At 48.6% G+C, this 20918-nt stretch overlaps 1 protein-coding gene across 2 annotated transcripts in view; it reads left to right on the top strand.

Moving 5' to 3' along the window:
* The window catches only part of ABL1 (ABL proto-oncogene 1, non-receptor tyrosine kinase), a 74495-nt gene that overhangs the window by 32795 nt on the left and 20782 nt on the right, over positions 1–20918 (top strand). Inside the window, exon 1 of one of the 2 annotated variants that reach the window (XM_075260692.1) lies at positions 14003–14281. The exons of the other annotated variant lie outside the window; for it this stretch is intronic. Within the exon in view, the coding sequence (XP_075116793.1) occupies positions 14122–14281 (160 nt within the window). The 5' untranslated portion in view covers positions 14003–14121. Of the gene's footprint in view, positions 1–14002; positions 14282–20918 lie in introns of those variants that run through there. 2 annotated transcript variants of the gene reach the window in all.

The following is a 20918-nucleotide window of genomic DNA, read 5'->3' as shown; positions in this document are numbered from 1 at the left end:
TCCAGAGCTGCGCTCACTATTCTGCTGGTACAGTCATTGTGTACATACATTACATTACTTATCCTGTATTATACTCCAGAGCTGCGCTCACTATTCTGCTGGTGCAGTCACTGTGTACATACATTACATTACTTATCCTGTATTATACTCCAGAGCTGCACTCACTATTCTGCTGGTGCAGTCACTGTGTACATACATTACATTACTTATCCTGTATTATACTCCAGAGCTGCACTCACTATTCTGCTGGTGCAGTCACTGTGTACATACATTACATTACTTATCCTGTATTATACTCCAGAGCTGCACTCACTATTCTGCTGGTGCAGTCACTGTGTACATACATTACATCACTTATCCTGTATTATACTCCAGAGCTGCGCTCACTATTCTGCTGGTACAGTCACAGTGTACATACATTACATATCCTGTATTATACTCCAGAGCTGCGCTCACTATTCTGCTGGTGCAGTCACTGTGTACATACATTACATTACTTATCCTGTATTATACTCCAGAGCTGCGCTCACTATTCTGCTGGTGCAGTCACTGTGTACATACATTACATTACTTATCCTGTATTATACTCCAGAGCTGCACTCACTATTCTGCTGGTGCAGTCACTGTGTACATACATTACATTACTTATCCTGTATTATACTCCAGAGCTGCGCTCACTATTCTGCTGGTGCAGTCACTGTGTACATACATTACATTACTTATCCTGTATTATACTCCAGAGCTGCGCTCACTATTCTGCTGGTGCAGTCACTGTGTACATACATTACATTACTTATCCTGTATTATAATCCAGAGCTGTGCTCACTATTCTGCTGGTACAGTCACAGTGTACATACATTACATATCCTGTATTATACTCCAGAGCTGCGCTCACTATTCTGCTGGTGCAGTCACTGTGTACATACATTACATTACTTATCCTGTATTATACTCCAGAGCTGCGCTCACTATTCTGCTGGTGCAGTCACTGTGTACATACATTACATTACTTATCCTGTATTATACTCCAGAGCTGCACTCACTATTCTGCTGGTGCAGTCACTGTGTACATACATTACATTACTTATCCTGTATTATACTCCAGAGCTGCGCTCACTATTCTGCTGGTGCAGTCACTGTGTACATACATTACATTACTTATCCTGTATTATACTCCAGAGCTGCGCTCACTATTCTGCTAGTGCAGTCACTGTGTACATACATTACATTACTTATCCTGTATTATAATCCAGAGCTGTGCTCACTATTCTGCTGGTACAGTCACAGTGTACATACATTACATATCCTGTATTATACTCCAGAGCTGCGCTCACTATTCTGCTGGTGCAGTCACTGTGTACATACATTACATTACTTATCCTGTATTATACTCCAGAGCTGCGCTCACTATTCTGCCTGGTTAGTTGGTGTTCTGGGATGATGGGAGTTCTGATCCCTATTATTACAATGTGCCCTTGTGTCTGTTTGTTCCTCTGATACAATTCCGTGCTGATTGTTCTGTCGTTGCGTTGTATATGTCGCCCCCTCGTTCCCGCCCGTCCTGATCTCTCTGTATAATTTTCATCAATGACCAGTAACGAGCTTTCCTCTTAAATTAACTTGAAGAATAGATGGACTGATTATTAGCACCGCCGGCTTCCCCGTGTCCATCGCCACTGCCGCCGCCGCCACAACTTGGGATAAAACAAGACTGAGCTGTTACATTTCGCGTGTTATTTGCGATGTTTCGGGGACGGCGGCGCTCACAGTTTATTTGGCTAATGTTAGAGCCCCCCAGTGAGCGCTCTCGTGTCTATTAACAGGAACGTCGCAGATTGATGTTTCCTTGTCTGAGAAATTATGAATTAGAGGGAATATACAGGAGGGGGAGGGGATCCTTGGCCGTCCGGACTCTCCTCTTAAAGGAACACTCTAAGCATGGTGTGAAGCCTAGCCTTGGCCCAGCGGGGGCGCTGCAGGTCACACACAGTCTAGGAGTCAGTCACCGCAGAGCGGGCTTCAGCAAGGCATAGTCTAGTGATGGCGCCTTTAAGTGGTTTCCAGGTATCCATACTGGACCTCCCCTTTAAGTGCTACATTGCTTATAACCATTCAGCCCCTCCCCGGTGTATGTCAGCAGGACTGCATGTGATATGGGAGTCTGTAGTCTGTTACCATGGATACTGTGTACACAAACAGTGGTGCGCACTACATCTCCCAGAATGCAGCGCTGCATGATCCAGGAGAGGGGGGGGATATCTGTAAGGTCCTCTCTAATCCCATGAGCAGGACCTCTCGTGGCCTCCTCCATCTTGTTCAGTGGCCGCTCCTCCACCTTAACAATCAATATGCTAATTAGGCTCTGTGCTGTCAGGTGGGCGGGTTTCTGACTACCTGATCCAGCCCTGGACCGCCCACCTGACAGTACAGAGTATACTGGGTGCTCAGGAATGGTGGGGGCGACTGGAAACTCTCCGAGTGTGTCGAGATCAGCGGAGCGGAACCTATTAAAGCGTGAAAAGAGCAGCAGGAGGTGAAAGGTCTGTGTAAGAGCAGACGTGGCTGAGGTGGCGCCCCCTGCTGCAGATCTCCAGGGCCCGCTGTCACTCCCATCATCCTCATTACCCTCCTTTCTTCCTCTCTTGTACCCACAGCTGACATTTCGTTATGATGACTGTAATAATACCGCCATTAACTCTCTCCTGGCCAGTCAGGGCGATGCTCCGCGCAGCGAGGTGAGAATGTGTGACTAGTGGTGAGCGCCCCCTATAGATTAAAGGGGTTGTCAGACAAATGTGATTGTGTATAATGAAAGGTTAGCGACTGTTCACACTGTTGTCACTACAGTCCGGTCTCAACATCTAACATGGGATAAGAGCAACGGACATTAGAGAGGACTAGGACGGAGGACGAAGGAAAACGCCACCATGTTCTTTACATTGAGGTGAAGGCAGATGGACACCAGGTGGGGGCGCTGCATCTGCATTATAACAGTAGTGTGAACAAGCCCTTGTACAAAGCTCCAGTCTGCTGTCTGTATCTCTGCTGGCCGGTATTCATACTGCTGACGGTCAGTGGATACAGGTCACACCATGGTCATGTGATGTGCGGCCCGAGGTCATGTGGTGTGCGGCCCGAGGTCATGTGGTGTGCGGCCCGTGGTCATGTGATGCGTGGCTTGTGGTGTGCGGCCCAAGGTCATGTGATGTGCGGCCCGTGGTCATGTGGTGTGCGGCCCGTGGTCATGTGATGTGTGGCTTGTGGTGTGCGGCCCAAGGTCATGTGATGTGCGGCCCAAGGTCATGTGATGTGCGGCCCGTGGTCATGTGGTGTGCGGCCCATGGTCATGTGATGCGTGGCTTGTGGTGTGCGGCCCGTGGTCATGTGGTGTGCCACCTGTCGTCATGTGATGTGCGGCCCAAGGTCACGTGATGCGTGGCTTGTGGTGTGCCGCCTGCGTTCGTGTGATGTGCTGCCTGTGGTCATGTGTTGTGCGGCCTGAGGTCACATGATGCGTGGCTTTTGGTGTACCGCCTGTGGTAAGTGCAGAGCTTGTTACAGTTGCAACACCGTAATCAAACATCTGTTCTTTAATGAGACGTGCACCTGTGTGTACATCACATGGCCATAGGCCACACATCACATGACCTCGGGCCGCACATCACATGACCTCGGGCCGCACATCACATGACCTCGGGCCGCACATCACATGACCATGGCGTGATTTGTAGCCACTGACCGTCAGCAGGATGAATACCGGCCCGCAGAGATCCAGAGAAGTGCGGCACAAAGTAGAGGAGAGAATTGTGTGACTTTGTATTAATATTTCTATATAAACCATTTCCTGAATCCTCTTAATTAGTAACATTATATAATTAGTCGTACGGGTCGTTATACGCAGTGTTTACCATCACAGGATTAATAATGATATTATAGAATTGGAGGAATTCTCTGCCATTTGTGGTCGCAGTCGGTGTTTCGGCTCCTCAGACCCGTCCCCTGCTGTCCTGACATCTCCGCCATGACGGCTCTATCACTGCTGACAGGTCACAGACTATTTGCACAGCACTCAGCCGGCAGCTCGCGGCAGCGCTCGCTCGCTCAGCAGTTTTTCACTTCTATTTTGCAGGCGAATTACTCAGCAGTGATAGAGGGGAGGAGCGCGGGGTATATAGCACTTATACAGTATACATATATATACCTGACCCTGCATACTGTATACCGCCAACATACTGAGTAATGGATGTGGATGCAGGTGTGTAGGAAGTATCACTCCCATCATCCCTGACCCCAGAGCTGACAATCTAATCTCTATATCACACACAATGTATCACTCCCATCATCCCTGACCCCAGGAGCTGACAATCTAATCTCTATATCACACAATGTATCACTCCCATCATCCCTGACCCTAGGAGCTGACAATCTAATCTCTATATCACACACAATGTATCACTCCCATCATCCCTGACCCCAGAGCCGACAATCTAATCTCTATATCACACACAATGTATCACTCCCATCATCCCTGACCCCAGGAGCTGACAATCTAATCTCTATATCACACAATGTATCACTCCCATCATCCCTGACCCTAGGAGCTGACAATCTAATCTCTATATCATACACAATGTATCACTCCCATCATCCCTGACCCCAGAGCCGACAATCTAATCTCTATATCACACACAATGTATCACTCCCATCATCCCTGACCCCAGGAGCTGACACTCTAATCTCTATATCACACAATGTATCACTCCCATCATCCCTGACCCCAGAGCCGACAATCTAATCTCTATATCACACACAATGTATCACTCCCATCATCCCTGACCCTAGGAGCTGACAATCTAATCTCTATATCACACACAATGTATCACTCCCATCATCCCTGACCCCAGGAGCTTGCAGTCTATCTTATGTCGATGTCCTCGGCTCTTGCTGTTGCCTGTTTTCCTGTGACTTCGTCTCGATTAGTCACTGACCGGACATAGAGCGATTGTTGCGGCGCTCGCCATGCAGTGCTGAATGTGCGCAGTCAAGGCCTCTCCTCCATCATTCACCTGCTCCACATCTCTGCTCCCCGGCAGTGAATGCAAACCTGAGCCACTGTCTGCATCTAGTCCTGCAGCTGCACGTACTCCATTCACATCCAGAGCTGCACAAAGCATTTCAAAACCCCATTCACATGCACAATGGTTTTTAGTGTTAATTTCCTGTATCCGTGTGTGAATGTCTGAGGTATTCACTACATGTACCAGAATGCATCGCAGCAGAGAATACAACCGAGCCAGCCGAATGTGACAGAACATCAGCAGGATTGTAAATGCAGCTCTGGGTGTGACCAGAGTAGAACATATGCAGAGCTGTAAATGCAGCATCAGATGTGACCAGAGTAGAAGGCATGCAGCTTTATTAATATCAGGATAGAGGACGTGTTCGGGATCAGTAGAGATAAGCAGATATTTTGTAAGTGCAGCTCTGGGTGTGACTAGAGTAGAGGACAGGCTTGGGGATCAGAACAAGGTATTTTCATGTTTGCAGCTCTGGGTGTGACCAGAGTTTTGGGCAGCTGTTTGATGCGGCCTGACCCCCTCTGCATGGTCGGAGGAGTCCATCATCTTCTCGCTAGTAATCCGTTTCCCCGGAGGCCGCGCACTTGGCGTTTCGCTCAGTACAGATTGCTAACCCGGAGACGTGAAACAAATAGCGATAAAAGCGGGATCCGGTGGAGGCCGCGTCCGGCACAGGCAATTACCCTCGGCAGCGTGGCTCAGGCAGCCTGGTTATTAATGGCGCGGAACGCAGATAAAGCCGCTCGCCGTGTCGTGCTCCTCGCCGCGTCCTTCTCCCTCAATTACAAGGCTCCTCGGCCCATTCCTCAGTGAGTACACGGAGACGTCGCGCTCGCAGTAACCACCGCTGTAAATCTCCGACATGTCACCGCAGAGACATCACAGCTGATGGACGGCGGCCGGGAGTGCGTGTCACTGTATCAGCCGTAGTCATCCTCATCTGATTCCAGGAAAGCTGTGTGACAAGCAGCAGAAGACAAACCCAGCTTTCTACTACACCTGAATGTGAGCGGGCGCTCTGATGGCAGCCCCATGTCTTGTCACTCAGCTTTCTCAGATTTCTGAATGGTAGGGGTACAGGAGTGGGGTTGTTTTGTCTTGCCACCCAACTTTCCTAGAGTCCCGAATGACTGGTTTGACTACGTATGCTGTAACATAGGAGTAGACATAGACGACGCTCTATTAATAAGCAGCTTTGGCAGAGTTTGGGAAAGCTGAATGACGAAGTCTGTATCTGAGAACAGTCACCCAGCTTTCCAAGAAACTGGAAATAGTGGTTTCTATATCTCAGAAGTCCTATTGTTGTCTTTATGAAAATTACCCAGCTTTCCTAGGCTTCTGAACACTAAATCTACTTATTCAGGGATACAGGAGTGGGGGTCATCGTATAAAACGTGCTGTCACCTTGCTTTCCCAGTAATGGATGATGTAAGCACTCAATAAACTACCACTGTCATGCCACCTAGCTTTTCTTAAGCCCAGAATGGAGTAGGTTCCTAATGATGTTGGGAAGAAAGATCATCCAGCTTTCCCAGAAGTCAGAGATCACAAGTTCTTCATCACCTGCCTTGCCAATCTCGTGTGACTGTAATTGTCTTGTCACCCAGCTTTCCCAGATGTCTCCACAAGTTACCATTACTATGTGAATTGATAGTGGGAAAGATGGGTGGCAGTGCCTGTTATGGCCGCCATATTGGTTTTTACTGAACTTTCCCAAATCCAAACCCAATCGCCTCCTCCTAAAATCTGAACAGCTTCCATTACCAGACTTGTCACCCAGCTTTCCCAGCCCCCTGAATAGCCGACTTGCCTAGTGGCATGATTCATTAGCTCATGTGTAATGACGCCCGCAGTAAGTTTGGCGCAGACACACGGCCGCCGATCTTTATCTGCACATCTCGTCCTCGGCGTTACGCTGCTGGCAATTTGCGTTCCTGCAGATGGCGGTTACTGTCACTTTAATGGCGCCGCTTGTCAAGGCTGATATTATGACGGTAAACGGCGAAATGTTTCCTCTTTGTTTGTCTGTTGGGATATGACGGTGGGTTTGTCGGGAGGTGCCCATCAGGCAATCGCCATTCAACGTTTCAGCGGACACGGAAAGTGCGAATTACCTCGTCTTCAGGCCTCGCAATTACGCCGCACGGAGCTCTCTGGATTCTATGGCGACCATTAGAAAGTTGCGAGGTAATTTTTTTTTCCGTCTCTTCCTTTTGTTTGTCGCTTTCGGATGATATTATATTATCTGTAATCCTTTTACCGCCAGATCTATATAATGGGGTACAGATGGCGGCGCCCGATTATTGCATTAAGACTCGCAGCTTCCACCTGAGGGGGGAGGGGCAGATTAGCGTCTGGAGGAGCGCGCTCTGTCAGGATCCTGCTGGCCGGTAATTGACGGACAGGCGTAAACCTGTACCGCTAATCGGTGGAGAAGAGGCGCCACGCCGAGAGTCTGCGCGCTGTGAGAGTGGGCCGGGGTGCGAGGGGTTAATGGCGGCCGCCTGCAGGCTACATCTGGTGCATCTGCCAGTGGTCATGGAATGAGTTAGACATTCCTGAGGACCCTCCGCATCCCCCTCCCCCCCTGTCCATGACCTCATCCTCCTGCATCCCAATACAGCAAATACCAAAACGCTGCCTCATCCCAAAACAGGGCCGCAACGTTCCCCTCGCCTGAACCGCGCAGCCTGCAGGGACCACCGCATGCAGCTCCGGAGAGGACCATCCTTAAGTGGAGACTTAATTACACCGGAGGGTTTGGAATCCGGTTCCTCATTCGCAGACACAGGGGAACGCCGCCGGCGCCGCGCTACGGTTCTAATTTAATTAAATGGCTTTTATTGCTGCGGCGCGGAGGAGCGGTGACTTTTAAAGGGCAGCTCTTCCCGAAATGTATGGAAGTGAGGATAGAGCCAGAGTCCCAGCGCAGGTGATACACGGAGGGGGAGGGGATGGGATTGGTGTTTGTGCGGTAATTGGTGACATAGATGTGAATACGTCTAGTGGGGTCCCAAGTTGGAGTGCCCCCACCCACCCAATATCATCAATGTACCCTATTAGATCCCTGACACCTTCTTCTAGACGCTCCCATGTGTAGGATCTGCTGCTGTCAGTGACTGGGCACCGTCACCCTGACCTAAGGCTCTGTTCACACCACAGAGTGCGCTCCTGACTTGTTACTTTTCTAAGGTGAGGGTCCGTTACAATTGTATCCAGTCTCGGCCATTGATGCGTTACCTGAGCTGATACTTTGTAACAGCCCATCACTGACATGGCTGCCCAGACCGGATGCTTTGGAGCAAACCCTCAGCTGTGGAAGGATCTGCCTCACTGCCCTGGATGTCACAGGACTTCTGTCTGCTCCATACCTGCCCCTGGACACGACTCCTACACGTCGGCCATGATGCTTGCTGCTCAGGCTGAGATCTCGCTGTTGGCGCTGCGCCCGATGATGTCATCAGAGGAATTCAGATAGAGATTCTTGCATAGTTCTAATTGGGAGCAGCTCCAGTAACAGCAGAGGAGAGGGGCGGCCGTAATGTATAGGACCCCCTGACCCTGTCATGGGCATGATGTCATCACATGAGACACAAGAGGGGGCTCATACTTTCAGCAAGCCATGCCAAGTGCTACATGTCTGGTTCGTACAATAGAGTGAACTTCCATTCAGGATTTATAGAGAGCTGGGTCACCTCATCTGTGGACCTGGTCATAGGATTGTTCCCACAACCTCCCTCTTACAGCCTTACACATGTGTCAGTCTTTACTGTAGCCTTGGAATTTTATTCCTGAGCTTATAACTCCATTTTCATGGGTGCTGCTGTTCATAGAGGTAATCCATCAGGGCTGTGTGTCTATGACTTCACTTAGTGGGGGGGCTGGGTGCTATTAAATAAAGCCTGTACCCACCCCCCTCCCCATATGAACTAACCCCGCCCCTCCTGCACAACCCCATCACCTCATCCCATCCGTTGCCAATCTCCAGTGCGTTTCGGGACTCGAGAAACCTTCTATTTATCACCTATAACTCACGCTGAATCGTCCATATGTCATGTCTTGGCCGCCGCCACTAATCGTTGCGAGCTCTGTATCGAAACCAGGTGGACACGGCGCCCCGCCACTGTTATTGTATAGATCAGGTGTGTGGGGGAAGGGTGATTTGTATCTGGACAGCTCCACTGACAGTGATGGTCTATAGTGATAATGGCGGCGCCTCAGTGACCTTTTGGGGTGATAAGTGTATTTTTCGGCCGCCATCATGGCGATTAGGCGGTGGTCGCTCCTTCATCAGGATTGTCGGAGGAAATTCAATTACTCAGCGGCAGAGATAACCTTTTATAAAGGTCTTTGTATTACAGCTACAGGCGCATATAATCGGGGCCCCGCGTCACCGGACCGGAGATAAGGGACCCCCCCACCCCCTGAGCCGACGCCATGTTGTGAATTCCTAGTAGTGTTGCCCTTTAAGTTACCGGAGTCATTTCTGAAACTTTTGGGACTCTGGTACAGATTGGCTTTAAAGGGGAGGTCGACTCTTAAAGCTAATATTTGTGGTGGTCATAGTGACCACTGGGACCCCCCCACCTGTTATGAGAATAGGGTCCCTTGTGGGACTGGAGCAGTAGCCCCATAGGTGTGTCTGGTGGTCACGTGTCTGCACTACTGCTCTCTCCACACAGGGGACTCGTAGATTTGTGGGGTCCCAAGTGACGAGACATTTATTGGCCATCTTATTGGGAACCCCCTGACAAGCCGCCGCTGATGTCTTCCCGCTCCTGTCACGCTGCCTCATTATGCCTTCTAGTTGTCGCTGTGACTTGCTGGAGTGCTTCAGGATTCTTCAAGACATGACAAATCTGAGCAAATCCATCCAGTAATGAGCGGCACGCGGGCTGCAAGAGCGAAACGTTTCAGAGCTGCCGCTGATCCCGCGAACTCTGCAGTTTAGTTGGAGCTTTAGAAAACTTTTAGGACTTTGGTTGTTTTTAAAGGTTTATGTTGGATGCCGCAAAGCCGTAAGTAATGTTACCTGTGGGTGCAGCTCAGGGGTTACCCCCCTACTCACCTGCCCCCAGGGCTGCCCATCACTGCTTATATCACCAGTACCCAACATGTAGGGACAGAATGGACACTGCAGCAACAGAGCGGGGGTATAGGAGTGTCCCCCCTCCTTATTGGCTTCATTTTAATTTACCCACCTTTTGAAAAAGCCCTTTAGCTGCCCCTAGACCACCTGTTATTCTGATATTACCCTCTTCAGCACCCTAGACCGCCTGGTATACTGATATTACCCTCTTCAGTACTCTAGGCCCCCTGGTATACTGATATTGCCCTCTTCAGTACTCTAGACCACCTAGTATACTGATATTACCCTCTTCAGTACCCTAGACCGCCTGGTATACTGATATTACCCTCTTCAGTACTCTAGACCACCTGGTATACTGATATGACCCTCTTCAGTACTCTAGACCACCTGGTATACTGATAATACCCTCTTCAGTACCATAGGCCGCCTGGTGTACTGATCTTACCCTCTTCAGTACCCTAGACCACTTGGTATACTTATATTACCTTCTTCAGTACTGTGGACCACCTGGTATACTGATATTACCCTCTTTAGTACCTTAGATCCCCTGGTATACTGATATTACCCTCTTCAGTACTCTAGACCACCTGGTATACTGATAATACCCCCTTTAGTACCCTAGATCCCCTGGTATACTGATACTACCCTCTTCAGTACTCTAGACCACCTGGTATACTGATATTATCCTCTTCAGTAATCTAGACCACCTGGTATACTGATATTACCCTCTTCAGTACCCTATACCCCCTGGTATACTGATATTACCCTCTTCACTACCCTAGACCGCCTGGTATACTGATATTACCCTCTTCACTACCCTAGACCACCTGGTATACTGATATTGCCCTCTTCAGGACCCTAGACCACCTGGTATACTGATTTTACCTTCTTCACTACCCTAGACCGCCTGGTATACTGATATTACCCTTTTCAGTACCCTATACCCCCTGGTATACTGAGATTGCCTTCTTCACTACCCTAGACCCCTGGTATACTGACATTACCCTCTTCAGTACCCTAGACCCCCTGGTATACTGATATTACCCTCTTCAGTACCCTAGACCGCCTGGTATACTGATATTACCTTCTTCACTACCCTAGACCCCCTGATATACTGATATTACATGCGTACTATTATACATGTGTACAGATATGGGGTCCATTAATTTTTTGGGTCAGTTTGCATGTAATGTAACAGCCGGCAGATATTACAATGGTGTTGTAGTCAGGATTTTCTCACTGCCCAGATTTGGGTCTTGGGTGCAGTTATCTTCCTTATACCGCCTAATATTAAATTGCCTCATTTAATTAATTTGGCGACCTCTCTGCCCGCACCCATATTCCAGAATTGTCACAGAATGTAAATGGCGGCGGGGGATCACTAGAATTTTCTCGCTTGTCGGTCTCTTAATCCCCGGGCCGTTAAATTGTGTTATCTGGGGACGCTCTTTCATTTTGATTTCTCATCTTCCGTTTTTTACGGCGTAATCATGGATTCTGCAGTTTCACCATCGACCAGCGAGAGTGAAAATGAGGTTAAAAGTTTAGAGTAAATTGCTGTTACCATAAAAACATCAGCTCTTATAGCGGCTTCACGGCCACCGCCAGCGGGGAGAAGTCAATACGCCGGTTGTTTATGTGATATAAATGCGCTTAACAGAGGTGCGATGATCGGATTCACCTCATCGCCCTCCATCCGTCAGGGCCGATCGCTGGTGATTCTCTGTGTCTGATAGGGGGCCGGTAATATATGATCGAGTGGATGGCTCTGGGCGGTGGACACGGTCAATAGTGGGCACCCCGATGGCAGCTGTGCACGCTCAGGACAAGACAGGCTAATAGGAGAAGATGCTGTCTGTACCTACATCATTCACATAGAAAGACAAGGAGGCAGTACTATCTGTACCTACATCATTTATAAGGAGAGACAGGGAGGCAGTACTATCTGTACCTACATCATTCACATAGACAGACAGGGAGGCAGTACTATCTGTACCTACATCATTCACATAGAGAGACAGGGAGGCAGTACTATCTGTACCTACATCATTCACATAGAGAGACAGGGAGGCAGTACTATCTGTACCTACATCATTCACATAGACAGACAGGGAGGCAGTACTATTTGTACCTACATCATTCACATAGACAGACAGGGAGACAGTACTATCTGTACCTACATCATTCACATAGAGAGACAGGGAGGCAGTACTATCTGTACCTACATCATTCACATAGAGAGACAGGGAGGCAGTACTATCTGTACCTACATCATTCACATAGAGAGACAGGGAGGCAGTACTATCTGTACCTACATCATTCACATAGACAGACAGGGAGACAGTACTATCTGTACCTACATCATTCACATAGAGAGACAGGGAGGCAGTACTATCTGTACCTACATCATTCACATAGAGAGACAGGGAGGCAGTACTATCTGTACCTACATCATTCACATAGAGAGACAGGGAGGCAGTACTATCTGTACCTACATCATTTATAAGGAGAGACAGGGAGGCAGTACTATCTGTGCCTACCTCACTTATAAGGAGAGACAGGGAGGCAGTACTATCTGTACCTACATCATTCACATAAAGAGACAGAGAGCCAGTACTATTTGTACCAACATTATTTATAAGGAGAGACAGGGAGGCAGTACTATCTGTACCTACATCATTCACCTAAAGAGACAGGGAGGCAGTACTATCTGTGCCCACATCATTTACAGAAAGGCAGTACTATCTATACTTACATAATTTATAGAGAGGCAGTACTATCTGTACCTACATCACTTTTCAAGTAAAACATATTTGGGCTTTGTAGACTTTAATAACTTTGTAATTTCTTTTTTCTTTTGTTCCCGTTATTTCCTCATATTATATTCTTCATAGCTGCAGATTTGTTACATTGTATCAGTGTAGACAATATTTTTTGTCAGCCCAGATCTCCCGCCTGTCCCGACCTCGTCCTGCTCATACAGTTGATTGTTTGTTGCCTTGTATCTAAATGTCGTCAGTCTGGATTCCAGGATAGATGAGAGGTTTGTTGGGGTCTGTAGATAGTAAGCTCCTGGGTCCGGGACTGATGTCAGTGATGACAATCTCAGACTTTCTTTCAGGTATATGGACTACTGGTAACCATACGTATGTGCTGCTTAGCCTTGTCCTGATACATTGTAACAAAATGCAGCTCTGTGAGCAGTTCTAGATAAGCTTCTGTTTGGAACCACCAATCTTCCAATTCACTGACAACAAGCGGAGATCTTAACAATGGCGGCACACTGAAGCACAAAGTCTTGGAAAGTTGCAGAACTTTTCCATATGCAGCTGGACACGGGCCCTCGATGGTTTCCACCAGGTTACAATGGGGGTTAGCGCAGGGCTCCTTGTCGTCTTTGTGACTTGCACGGATTTGCTCTTGAACTTGTGAAGGTTAAGTGCACAATGAGGGGCCGGCGTGGGGCAGGCAGCGGTGCTTTGTGGCGAGGGTTAATAGTGCTGAGTGTAGGGGGAGGCGTTCCCAGCCCTCTGTCATCACTGGAGGCAGCGGAGGATGAAGGGGGCCCTTTGTTGGCAGGCAAACGTAAGCAGCACTGCCTGCCCAGCACAGCCTGCCTAATGGACTGAGGGAAGCAACTCCAGCGCTGCAGAGGAACTTCTCCCCAAAAGTGCCCAACTTCTCGCCCCTCTGCCCCTGGTACAGGAGATCCTACTCCGAATGGGGGCGATGGACCCTTAGTGCCCTCACCGCAGCCCTCCCCCCGACTTCCCCCCCCTTTTTTTTCCAGGGAATCGGAGCCGCTCCTTTTCTGGCTCTCGGAGTTCTACTTGGATCGATGAAGTTCAGAGATTCCTTGGAGTTTTTGAGTTGTTCTACATTCAGAGCGCGGGGCGAAGGCGTCCTGCGTCACGGAGACTCGGAGCCGACTTGTCCCACGCCGCACTTCTTCGCATGTTGGAGGGAGGGAAAATCCTCATCGACGGCCCCCGGAGGAAAAAAAGAGCCAGCAAGTCCTGTGTCCAGCACCTCAAAATGCTGGAGATCTGCCTGAAGCTGGTGGGGTGCAAATCGAAGAAGGGGCTCTCGTCATCCTCCAGCTGCTATCTGGAAGGTGAGATAATGGGGGTGGGGGAGGAGGGGAGGCCCAAGGACTCTCGCTGGCCAGCTGGAGGCTTCACATTTGTGGGCCCCTCTTCCTAGGCCTCAGCACAGATTAGAAGGCAGCTGCCCCCCCCCCTCCATCACCGCAGGCAAAACAATACAAAGGCCCATCATGGGATCACTTATACTTAAAGGGCCGGTCACCCTAAACTTCTAATAAGAGGGATAGGGTCTGATAGGAGTCTCTGCACTGAATATACGTGACATGAGGTCGGAGGGGAGGGGGCTTCTACGCTTCTCCTCACTCATCCCTCTCCTGCTGTGGCTGAATATTTTGGCCCTTTCTCTCCTTGGCACTGCCCCTGATGGTGGATTCTCTCGATGGTCCTTTATCAGCCATGTCAGGCCGGATACCTAATATGAAGCCCCCTTACTCAGCGTGATTGCTGCGGCCTCCAACCTGTGGCCATTAGAATGGGCAGGACTACAAGTCCCAGCATGCCGGCTGTCTGCTCATGCTGGAAGTTGTAGTTTCCCAGTAGTTTGAGCCGCTGCTCCAGAGACGTCCATGTGTATGCGCTCCATATCCTGCTAGGCTTGGGGTTACCCTTTAAGTAGTAAGGGGGTCGCAAACCTCCCTCTTCTCTGCTGATGATATTTGCTTAAAGGGCCGGTCACCCTAAACTTACATCTGTGCGGGAGCGTAATAAGAGGGGGCGCCTGGTACAGTCTCTGGATTGGGTGTATATGACATGAAGTCATAGTCATGGGGGGGGGGTGTATACGTCTTGTCCCTCACCCCATATGTCTTATGTTACACCTCCAGCACCTATAAGACTTTGGCCTTGTATCCAGTTGTCCAGGGGGGTCCTTTTGGTTTAACCCTTTTATTCTTGCGCTTGTTTTCCTCTGTTGTCGCCTCCTTGCCCTCCATGACTACAGCGGCCTCCAACCTGTGGCTGTCTGGCTCGTGCAGAACTACAACTCCCAGCATGCCCAGACAGCCATTGGCACGTGAAGGTGTCATGGGGGAGGGGCTTGTACACCTATTGTCACTCATCCCTCTCCTGACATTAATGGCATTCCCTGATTTGGCTTTGCCCTGTGTCTCCTTCCCCCATGGAGAACTACAACTCCCAGCCTTGCCGGAGCTCCCTGCTTCTAGTCCACTGCTCCGAGCCATCTACGTGTGTGACTGCTGAGCGGCCATAAGATTACCGGCCCTATAACTAGTCCGGGGGTCACCCTGTACCTGTCAGGGGGTCGGGTCCCCTCCACATCGTGCGTCCTGCGCCGGCGCTACCTTTGGGCCGTGTCTCGGCGTCCTCCGCTGACCTCACCTTACATGGTAAAGTCTTTGGGAGGAAACTCAGTAAAAGTTTTGTTTGACGCCATCTCTGAGGCCGCCGCTCCAAAACCCTCCAGAACTTTCCATGGGCTTTAACTCTTCCAAGGAGACGAGATGTAAACACGTAAGGTCACCGCGAGATCACATGACTAGATAAGCGCGAGGAAATCGCCAACATCTCGTAAACAAGCAGAGCTCAGCTATTGTGTAACTGTCCGATAAGAGCGACGCTTCCCCTTTAAGAGCATCGCCGTCTTGAAAGGCCTTGCACTTTATCTGATTCTGGGAAAGCAGGGTGGGGATCAATATGGCTGACATTACAGCGAAGGCAGTCACTCCGCTTTTCTGGTATCCTGATAGGGTAAATTTGTGGCTTTACCTGTTCTCTTGCTGCTGCTTTGTATCCATATAGGCTTGCTGATCAGGGCTGTGGGAAAGTTGTCTGACTACCTGTGGGAGATTTCTCGCTTGTCACCCAGCTTTCTCAGAATCAGATGTAACCACTCTATAATGGAAACTAAGTTCTAATATTGTTGCTGTTCACATCCTCCCCCTTCACTAAGGGTGACCCAGCTTTCCTAGACTCCAGACAGTCAAGAATCTAAATAGGTTAATTGTTCAGAATTGACGTAAAGCTGGGTGCCGCTCAGTAGGGCCGCCGTTATAGTTCTGACAGAGGCAGTCATTCAGCTTTTCTGGCATCCTGAAAGGATAAGCCTGTATTACAATCCATAATAATCTGAATATCTAGACCATGTTGCGGGTCAGGAATGTGACCCAGCTTTCCTAGCCCCCTGACAGGCAAGAATACGACGATGCAGACTTGTCATTCAGAACTGAGGGAAAGCTGGGTGACTTGCTGCAATGGTGGCCATGTTGTTTGTCACCCACCTTTGCCAGTAGCAGATACAGACAAACCTGCCCCATTGTTTCCGGCTCCTTCAGAAGTTGTCACCCAGCTTTCTCAGAGCTCTGCATTGTATATCTGCTTGGTTATAAGACCTTGTTTTGTGGTGTAAATAGCATTGTCATTGAGGATCCTGGGAAAGCTGGGTGATATAAGGACGTCTTCCCTTTAAGAGAGGAATCACAAATAACTTCTGAAGGGAAGAAAAAAGAGTTTTCCGAGTTGGAGAAGTGAAGATTTGCAGCTTTGATTCTCCTTCACATAATTCTGCGGCGACTGCGCCCCCGATCCCCGCCGCGGCCGGCGCCTTCCAGCATAAAAGCCGATGTGATGTAAATTCACTGTTTATCTTCCCACAGGCGGATTATTGCAAAACACAAATCAGGGCTGGAGCGCGGTGTCAGCGGCCGGGTACAGGACAGAGCTCCGCCACGCAGGGCATCATGGGAGATGGAGCGAGCACATGGGGTGTATGTCTGCGGGGTCACTCTATTAGGACCTCTGCTTGCTGTCAGTGACCGCCGACATTCAGCTGTGAGATCCATGCTGAGGGTTATAGCGGGGATGGTTTGTTACAGTGTATCAGGCTGCAGTCAGGCCCTCAGCCATATAGGCTGTCACCCAGCTTTCCCAGAGAGCTGCAGAGCAGCGGGTTAGATTATTACTCCTTCCCCGGCTCCTAGAGCAGAGTGAGGACATGATCTGGCAGCCATGGTTACTGGGCACCCTGCTGGTGGCGCGGCCCTTGTACCCCATGTACAGGTAGGGGCAGCAGTGAGCGTGTGATCGCCCTCCAGCCACATCCTGGCCTGTGACCCCATCACCAGCCTCGCCACCCCCTCATACATGCCCTGGTGTAGGGGCAGAGCCGGGGCACCATGTCACTGCCAGGACAGCGGGAGCCCTGGGGACATTGGGGAGGTCGGACACCGGCTCAGGGTCATCTCTGGTTGTCGGGTCACGTCCTGGGCACTGCGGGCAGTCATGTTCATTTATACTGTATCCTATCACTGGTCAGCTCTCTACTGTATATGGGGCACTGGCACTGCCAGTCTGTATACACTGCTCTATAGTGTATATAGTAGTGGGCACTGACAGTCTCTGTATACTCTCTGCTCTGTAGTGTATATAGTAGTGGGTACTGCCAGTCTCTGTATACTCTCTGCTCTGTAGTATATATAGTAGTGGGCACTGCCAGTCTCTGTATATTCTCTGCTCTGTAGTGTATATAGTAGTGGGCACTGCCAGTCTCTGTATATTCTCTGCTCTGTAGTGTATATAGTAGTGGGCGCTGCCAGTCTCTGTATACGCTCTGCTCTGTAGTGTATATAGTAGTGGGCACTGCCAGTCTCTGTATACTCTCTGCTCTGTAGTGTATATAGTAGTGGGCACTGCCAGTCTCTGTATACTCTCTGCTCTGTAGTGTATATAGTAGTGGGCACTGCCAGTGTCTGTATACTCTCTGCTCTGTAGTGTATATAGTAGTGGGCACTGCCAGTCTCTGTATACTCTCTGCTCTGTAGTGTATATAGTAGTGGGCACTGCCAGTGTCTGTATACTCTGTTCTGTAGTGTATATAGTAGTGGGCACTGCCAGTCTCTGTATACTCTGCTCTGTAGTTTATATAGTAGTGGGCACTGCCAGTCTCTGTATACTCTGCTCTGTAGTGTATATAGTAGTGGGCACTGCCAGTCTCTGTATACCCTGCTCTGTAGTGTATATAGTAGTGGGCACTGCCAGTCTCTGTATACTCTGCTCTGTAGTGTATATAGTAGTGGGCACTGCCAGTCTCTGTATACTCTCTGCTCTGTAGTGTATATAGTAGTGGGCACTGCCAGTCTCTGTATACTCTGTTCTGTAGTGTATATAGTCGTGGGCACTGCCAGTCTCTGTATACTCTGTTCTGTAGTGTATATAGTAGTGGGCACTGCCAGTCTCTGTATACTCTGCTCTGTAGTTTATATAGTAGTGGGCACTGCCAGCCTCTGTATACTCTCTGCTCTGTAGTGTATATAGTAGTGGGCACTGCCAGTCTCTGTATACTCTGCTCTGTAGTGTATATAGTAGTGGGCACTGCCAGTCTCTGTATACTCTCTGCTCTGTAGTGTATATAGTAGTGGGCACTGCCAGCCTCTGTATACTCTCTGCTCTGTAGTGTATATAGTAGTGGGCACTGCCAGTCTCTGTATACGCTGTTCTGTAGTGTATATAGTAGTGGGCACTGCCAGTCTCTGTATACTCTGCTCTGTAGTTTATATAGTAGTGGGCACTGCCAGTCTCTGTATACTGTCTTCTCTGTAGTGTATATAGTAGTGGGCACTGCCAGTCTCTGTATACTCTGCTCTGTAGTGTATATAGTAGTGGGCACTGCCAGTCTCTGTATACTCTCTGCTCTGTAGTGTATATATAGTAGTGGGCACTGCCAGTCTCTGTATACTCTGCTCTGTAGTGTATATAGTAGTGGGCACTGCCAGTCTCTGTATACTCTCTGCTCTGTAGTGTATATACAGTCCTATGAAAAAGTTTGGGCACCCCTATTAATCTTAATCATTTTTAGTTCTAAATATTTTGGTGTTTGCAACAGCCATTTCAGTTTGATATATCTAATAACTGATGGACACAGTAATATTTCAGGATTGAAATGAGGTTTATTGTACTAACAGAAAATGCGCAATATGCATTAAACCAAAATTTGACCGGTGCAAAAATATGGGCACCTCAACAGAAAAGTGACATTAATATTTAGTACATCCTCCTTTTGCAAAGATAACAGCCTCTAGTCGCTTCCTGTAGCTTTTAATCAGTTCCTGGATCCTGGATGAAGGTATTTTGGACCATTTCTTTCTACAAAACAATTCAAGTTCAGTTAAGTTTGATGGTCGCCGAACATGGACAGCCCGCTCTCAAATGATCTGAAAACAAAGATTGTTCAACATAGTTGTTCAGGGGAAGGATACAAAACGTTGTCTCAGAGATTTAACCTGTCAGTTTCCACTGTGAGGAACATAGTAAGGAAATGGAAGACCACAGGGACAGTTCTTGTTAAGCCCAGAAGTGGCAGGCCAAGAAAAATATCAGAAAGGCAGAGAAGAAGAATGGTGAGAACAGTCAAGGACAATCCACAGACCACCTCCAAAGAGCTGCAGCATCATCTTGCTGCAGATGGTGTCACTGTGCATCGGTAACTATACAGCGCACTTTGCACAAGGAGAAGCTGTATGGGAGAGTGATGAGAAAGAAGCCGTTTCTGCACGTACGCCACAAATAGAGTTGCCTGAGGTATGAAAAAGCACATTTGGAGAAGCCAACTTCATTTTGGAAACAAAGATTGAGTTGTTTGGTTATAAAAAAAAGGCGTTATGCATGGCGTCCAAAAAGAAACAGCATTCCAAGAAAAACACTTGCTACCCACTGTAAAATTTGGTGGAGGTTCCATCATGCTTTGGGGCTGTGTGACCAATGCCGGCATCGGGAATCTTGGTAAAGTTGAGAGTCGCATGGATTCCACTCAGTATCAGCAGATTCTTGAGAATAATGTTCAAGAATCAGTGACGAAGTTGAAGTTACACCGGGGATGGATATTTCAGCAAGACAATGATCCAAAACACCGCTCCAAATCCTCAGGCATTCATGCAGAGGAACAATTACAATGTTCTGGAATGGCCATCCCAGTCCCCAGACCTGAATATCATTGAACATCTGTGGGATGATTTAAAGCGGGCTGTCCATGCTCGGCCACCATCTAACTTAACTGAACTTGAATTGTTTGTCCAAAATACCTTCATCCAGGAACTGATTAAAAGCTACAGGAAGCGACTAGAGGCTGTTATCTTTGCAAAAGGAGGATCTACGAAATATTAATGTCACTTTTCTGTTGAGGTGCCCATACTTTTGCACCGGTCAAATTTTGGTTTAATGCATATTGCACATTTTCTGTTAGTACAATAAACCTCATTTCAATCCTGAAATATTACTGTGTCCATCAGTTATTAGATATATCAGACTGAAATGGCTGCTGCAAATACCAAAATATTTAGAACTAAAAATGATTAAGATTAATAGGGGTGCCCAAACTTTTTCATAGGACTGTAGTAGTGGGCACTGCCAGTCTCTGTATACGCTCTGCTCTGTAGTGTATATAGTAGTGGGCACTGCCAGTCTCTGTATACTCTCTGTTCTGTAGTGTATATAGTAGTGGGCACTGCCAGTCTCTGTATACTCTCTGCTCTGTAGTGTATATAGTAGTGGGCACTGCCAGTCTCTGTATACTCTCTGCTCTGTAGTGTATATAGTAGTGGGCACTGCCAGTCTCTGTATACGCTCTGCTCTGTAGTGTATATAGTAGTGGGCACTGCCAGTCTCTGTATACTCTCTGCTCTGTAGTGTATATAG

The sequence above is a fragment of the Leptodactylus fuscus genome, chromosome 11 (genome assembly GCF_031893055.1).
Source record: "Leptodactylus fuscus isolate aLepFus1 chromosome 11, aLepFus1.hap2, whole genome shotgun sequence".
Classification (NCBI taxonomy): Eukaryota; Metazoa; Chordata; class Amphibia; order Anura; family Leptodactylidae; genus Leptodactylus; species Leptodactylus fuscus.
The sequence above is the reverse complement of the archived record's forward strand: the minus strand, read 5'-3'. Positions and strand labels throughout refer to the sequence as shown.